The sequence below is a fragment of the Cherax quadricarinatus genome, chromosome 24 (genome assembly GCF_038502225.1).
Source record: "Cherax quadricarinatus isolate ZL_2023a chromosome 24, ASM3850222v1, whole genome shotgun sequence".
In the NCBI taxonomy this organism is placed as follows: Eukaryota; Metazoa; Arthropoda; class Malacostraca; order Decapoda; family Parastacidae; genus Cherax; species Cherax quadricarinatus.
The window spans coordinates 21,449,105-21,455,903 of NC_091315.1; the positions used below are offsets into that span (position 1 = coordinate 21,449,105).

Sequence of the window (6,799 nt, forward strand, 5' to 3'; positions counted from 1 at the left end):
AATGAGAACCTTCAAAACTAGGGACTTCAAGCCCATGATGATTCTCCTCAAATCACTTGTTCTCTCAAGGCTGGAATACTGTCGTACACTAGCGGCCGCCTTGAAAGCTGGCGGCATTACTGACCTGGAGAGTGTACAAAGAACTTTCACGGCACACATAAGTACGATAAGGCACCTAAATTACTGGGAACAGTTGAAGGTCCTTGATCTGTATTCCTTGGAACGCAGGCGAGATACATGATAATATATACTTGTAAGGGTATGGAGGGATTGGTATCAAACCTGCACACGAAAATCACTCCATATGAAAGCAAAAGACTCGGCAGGAGATGCAACATTCCCCCGATGAAAAGCAGGAGCGCCACGAGTACACTGAGAGACAACACAACAAGTGTCCAGAGTGTTCAACTGCCTCCCAGCATACATAAGGGGGATTGCCAATAGACCCCTGGCTGTCTTCAAGAAGGGACTGGACAGGCACCTAAAGTACCTGACCAACCGGGCTGTGGTTCTTACATCAGTTTGCGTGCGGCCAGCAGTAACAGCCTGGTTGATCAGACCCTGATCCCCCATTAGGTCTGATCTCAGACCGAGCCGCGGGGGCGTTGACCCCCGAAACCTTCTACAGGTGAACTCCAGTCCACAATGCTTAAAAATGTTTGGTCTACTGTATGAGAAAGAGTTTTAAATAATAATAATAATAATAATAATAATAACAGTAATAATAATAATAATAATAATAATAATAATAATAATAATATAGTGTAATTAATACAAAATAATAGTTAAAATATAAATTAAAAGATTATTAAAGTGCGATGTAGGCCCAGCCACTGGTGGTTGTGACGGTGACATAACAGTTCCAGCTTCAGGGACCCAACAATGTAAGTCAACCAGTGTGTACTGCACTCTCTATATCAATTATATGATGTAACAATGATCAGTGAAGTCTGACAAAAACCCAGTGTGACCTCTTTAACCTTTTTTTTTTTTTACGCTACCACTCACAAGATGAGCACGAGGTGCACAATAAACTAGCCGCTCAAGCGGAACATCTAAAACTAACGTATATTTCTCTAGTGTGTGTAGAAGCGTGTATCAGAAACTGAAGGTGAACACTGTTGTGAACCTTCACGATGATGAACTGTGTCCTTTATGAGCAGTAATGACACAAATATTTATATGTACAAAAGAAACTACAGAGTGGTTGATATATATATATATATATATATATATATATATATATATATATATATATATATATATATATATATATATATATATATATATATATGTGCAAAACAACCACTCTGAAAGAATAGAGAAATTCCAAGCGCTTTCGTGACTACTCACATTATCAAGGAGCTATCATAGTTCCTTGATAATGTGAGTAGTCACGAAAGCGCTTGGAATTTCTCTATTCTTTCAGAGTGGTTGTTTTGCATATTCTGAAATCTCCTGTTTTCTGTGATCTTATTGCATATATATATATATATATATATATATATATATATATATTCAACAAGTCGGCCATCTTCCACCGATACATACATACACACATACATACATATAATAAGCAGACCAGTCCCCCCCAAAGAGCACAAACAGTCCCACTGGGACAAACCGATAATGGAAAAAATCACTAACACAATGCTCACCAACGCTTCAGGAAAGGACAAAGCTCGTCTCCTAGCGGTGAAGGCACCACACTCTGGAGATTTCCTTTTAGCTGTTCCCAATTCCTCCCTGGGCACTCGACTCGACCCACAGACCATTCGGATTGGTGTTGCACTTCGTCTAGCCGCCCCCATCCTCACCGTACATAGGTGTATTTGCGGCAGGTCGACGGCTGATCAATTCGGACTTCATGGCCTCGTGTGTTACACAGCAGAAGGGAAGTATGCTAGGCTCGAGGAGGTCGAAGACATCATTAAGAGAAGTCTCGCCACAACCTGTTAGCCAGTTGAACGACACCCCCAAGTACACAAATTTTCGCTTGCCTTATTCGGCAAGAAGAGTGTTGCTATTTAAGCCAAAATCGCAAGTTTTACCTATTCGCCACGACACACACACACACACACACATATACAGAGAGAGAGAGAGATGGAGGTCAGTGAGAGAGGGGGAGGGGGGGGACCGGAGGGCGCATCTGAGGAAAACAAAACAATTAAGATGCCAATAAAAGAAAGGAAAATAGAAGGTATGTCAAGTCTACAGAAAAAAAAAAGTGTCCAGTATCATAAGCCTTAAGCCCCCGGGCTTGATGCCGGCCGGGCACACGCCCCCGGGCTTGATGCCGGCCTGGCACACGTCCCCGGGCTTAATGCCGGCCGGGCACACGTCCCCGGGCTTAATGCCGGCCGGGCACACGCCCCCGGGCTTGATGCCGGCCGGGCACACGCCCCCGGGCTTGGTGCCGGCCGGGCACACGCCCCCGGGCTTGGTGCCGGCCGGGCACACGCCCCCGGGCTTGATGCCGGCCGGGCACACGCCCCCGGGCTTGGTGCCGGCCGGGCACACGCCCCCGGGCTTGGTGCCGGCCGGGCACACGCCCCCGGGCTTGGTGCCGGCCGGGCACACGCCCCCGGGCTTGGTGCCGGCCGGGCACACGCCCCCGGGCTTGGTGCCGGCCGGGCACACGCCCCCGGGCTTGGTGCCGGCCGGGCACACGCCCCCGGGCTTGGTGCCGGCCGGGCACACGCCCCCGGGCTTGGTGCCGGCCGGGCACACGCCCCCGGGCTTGGTGCCGGCCGGGCACACGCCCCCGGGCTTAATGCCGGCCGGGCACACGCCCCCGGGCTTGGTGCCGGCCTGGCACACGCCCCCGGGCTTGGTGCCGGCCGGGCACACGCCCCCGGGCTTAATGCCGGCCTGGCACACGCCCCCGGGCTTAATGCCGGCCGGGCACACGCCCCCGGGCTTGGTGCCGGCCGGGCACACGCCCCCGGGCTTGGTGCCGGCCGGGCACACGCCCCCGGGCTTGGTGCCGGCCGGGCACACGCCCCCGGGCTTGGTGCCGGCCGGGCACACGCCCCCGGGCTTGGTGCCGGCCGGGCACACGCCCCCGGGCTTGGTGCCGGCCGGGCACACGCCCCCGGGCTTGGTGCCGGCCGGGCACACGCCCCCGGGCTTGGTGCCGGCCGGGCACACGCCCCCGGGCTTGGTGCCGGCCGGGCACACGCCCGCCATGAATGCTCTAGAATCTAGATACAGAAATTTTGAAGAAAATAATGCATTAACTACCATCAATTTTCCAGGAAAATGTATTAACACTATAGAGAAAAGTATAGTGACATGTAGTAACCCAGAGAGATACGGAAATACAGAGTAGATTGATCTGCATATTTGAACCTCAAACCAAGATCTTTTTCAACAGTCACATTCTAACTTAATGTAGGTTCCTACGTCTCATAATGTATGTAATTTAAGTAAACATTACATATTTTTTTACTAAGGTGAGAAAACATTCTCAAACACCAATGAAAATAAGTCATTTTGACTTTTTTGGGTTATCCATGGTAATTTACACACATATTATTATGTAAGACATCTATCATCATCTGAAAAGTGTCTATAACTATACCTAATGTTACTAACCTCAGTATCAGCTTTATAAAGACCTATCGCTTAAAAGGAAATTCGTGTATTATCTTCAGGAGGAATAACCATGCCAATAAACAACAGTTAATTCATGTACAGAAATATGATTTCAACTTTGAGCAAATACGAGACAAGTGACGGTAAGATGCGTGTTAAACAGAGTTGGTGGTGATGTTTTAATTCAGTGGCGGAGGCCATACATTGTTTACCTCAGTCTGGCCACACATCTTGACCAAGAATAATTACAACTACGGAGCAATGTAGCCACCGACGTGCAGGTGTGTGACCGCTGACAGATATAGCCACTAACAGGTAACACAAATCAGTATGACACTTACAGATGTAGCACTGACATTTGTGACACTAACAGGTATGGCACTAACAGGTGTGACACTAGCAGGTGTGACACTGAACATTAAAATGGTATAAAATACCGACAGGTTGTTAGGTAAGACACATATGCAACAGTTAGGTATCTTTATTTCGAAACGTTTCGCCTACACAGTAGGCTTCTTCAGTCGACTGAAGAAGCCTACTGTGTAGGCGAAACGTTTCGAAATAAAGATACCTAACTGTTGCATGTGTCTTACCTAACAACAGGTGTGACACTAATAAGTGTGGATACTAACGTGAGTGGGCGCGCCTGCGGGCCTGTGACTTGCGCCGGTACCAAGCCGCGCGAGACTCGCGGGTTCGAGTCTCGGACGCGGCACGGGAGACATCGGTGCCGCGACTGTCGGACAAGCTGCGTCCCCGCATCACCGGGGACCCTATGGGCGTCGTTACCCGGGGCGTAGGCGGCGTACAGCTCCTGAAGGGACTCTGGGCGCGGGGTGAGGGTGGCGTGCGGGGCCGCTTCAGTGCTGATAATGGAGTAGGCGCACGCGGCCTAGGGGAATTCTGGCGGCTTAGTAGCGGTGATTTGGGCGGCGCCAGGTTATAGTAACATATGGAGGGTGGGGGCGGCGGAGGTGGGGCGGGTGGCTCATACGTGATGGAGTCATTAGGGTGGAGAGGGTCGGGGAAGTAGTAGTGGTCGAAGTGGACATCCATGGCCCACAGAGAGAAGCGTCGAGGGGGAGGACTTGGCGGTGCCTTCACAGAACCCTGACTCTTGGATAAAACTTTCGGGGCCACAGGATTCATCACGTGCCCCGACGGACGCCCGTTGACGGGGCTTACCCATGATGCCAGACTGGAGGGTAAGTCCTTGAACGAGGACAGGCTGGAGTTACTATTCTTGCGTATGTGCTCAGTACGACAGTCAGAGCTGTAGTCTGAGCAGTACCCAGAGTTACTGAGTTCTAGATCTGTCGAGTGGTCGAAGGGGCGGAAGTTGGAGGGCTTCGTTGGCTGCTTATCCTTCTTCTCCCCCGTCAAGAAGTTGGTAAGACCCTCCGTCAGGGAGAGGAATCGCTTACGGAAGCCATTGCGTCGCGGGCGACCACCACCTCTGGGAGAGCTGCCTGAGGGAGGAACGTGACGAGCACCGTTCAGTAAGTCGAGGCTATCAGGTCCCCTACATTCCCGTCCACGGCTCCATAGTGATCCTGACGACCCACGCCAGTCCAGCCGCCAACCAGAGTTCATCCTCCTTCGCCCACGCCTCACACCCACGCCTCACGCCCACGCACAGGCCTATTTACAGGCTTTATCATTTATCTGGATGACCCGGACCTGTTGGTCAATATCACACACACTATCAAGGGTCTCCTGAAACAATATACATCCCAATATTTCCTTCGCATAAACCTCTAGTGAATTAGTATAATTATTATAAGTAGTGGTAGTAGTAATATTTTCTACATTTTTAGCAAATATTACTGTTTCAACACCAATTTGAATCACCTTCGTTCAGCCCATGCTGAGCTGTGAGCACCAGCACTCTTAACTATACCATATAATACTGTATAGTTTAGTTCATGTATTTATAATTATAACATATGCATCTGTAAACACTGCACTAACATATAAACAAATAGTGGCGATTCATACGGCCAATTCATACTTTAACAACAGTGACATCCGAATGAGAATGTCTAGCCAAAAATTATATACAGACGTGAGCACTCACAGTACTGAACAAACTATAAAATCGTAAAAATCACTGCATATTTTTTTAATCCATCAGCGATTTAAACATATATATACATATATAACTTGAACTGGTTAGGAGAATCTTCAGGTGAGGGCCGTAAACAGATTGGTGGGCCGGTGGTGGCCCGCCTGCCACTGTCTCACAAACTAGACCAACACACATTCTGCCGGCCAGCTTGCCACTGCCAGCTAACTTTCCGCCAGCCTCACACACTCACCCCAGATATTTCCCACCCTTTCCCCCCTCCCTCTACCTGGCAGAGGTGTGTAGCAGCCTTCCCCGTCACTTCCCTCTATCTCATAACGTCCTGAGGGTACCCACATGTTGACTAATGATATACGTTCCTCCATAAGGAGTATTACCCGTGTTTTATGAAAGCACTTTAGTCTACCCTAAACGCCCTCCTGTTCCCCTCTTAATGACACTTACCACCCATCTGTCGACAGGGTAAATATTCCTCCGTGGGGTGCATTACTGGTGCTTTATGAAGACACTTTAGTTTGCCTTAATATGACCTCTCTTCCTCTTTTCCCAGACAACTAACCTGACAAAGGTTGACGGTGTACACACAACACAAGTACAACACAAGTTTTGACAGAGGTAAATATACTGTAGAGGGGAAGGAGCAGCGATGTCCCAGAAAATGTGATTGAACTATATTTGCTTTGAAGCTAAGTTCCCCAAGCTCCCAGTAGAAACTGTCAACATGCTATTTACCACTTGTCTTTTCTGATTGCAGATGTTTTAAATACGAAGTTACTTGCGGGTGCAGAGCTTCGGCTCTTGGGCCATCTCCTAGCTTTACGCTGACTGACTTACTCTGGCTTACTGACTTACTTCAGCTTTTGAAGATATGGATTGTTTAAGTTTCCACTGTCACTTGGTAGTCTGTCCCAAGTGTCTACTGCTGTGCCACCGTGTTTCCCTGTGTCTGCATGTTTACTTGTCATCATTCTGACTCTGCTGATTCCTGGCCTCCAGAGCCTACTCATACTTACTCTTGAAACTAAATTTAAATTGAATAAGTCACATAGAATCCGGGGGAGACACACAGAACTGAAAATCATTATTAAAACTGAAAGAAATCCAAAACATTTCTTT

General features: G+C 48.9%; 1 protein-coding gene across 1 annotated transcript in view; it reads right to left on the reverse strand.

The window, feature by feature from the left end:
• The window catches only part of Grip (Glutamate receptor interacting protein), a 113,962-nt gene extending 108,096 nt beyond the window's left edge, over positions 1-5,866 (reverse strand). The window contains exons 1-3 of the mRNA XM_070088483.1: positions 4,226-5,866; positions 3,911-3,993; positions 2,281-3,203 (exon numbers count right to left, since the gene is read on the reverse strand). Of these exons, the coding sequence (XP_069944584.1) occupies positions 2,281-3,203; positions 3,911-3,993; positions 4,226-5,190 (1,971 nt within the window). The 5' untranslated portion in view covers positions 5,191-5,866. The remainder of the gene's footprint in view (positions 1-2,280; positions 3,204-3,910; positions 3,994-4,225) is intronic.
• Between the last annotated feature and the right edge of the window lie 933 nt (positions 5,867-6,799).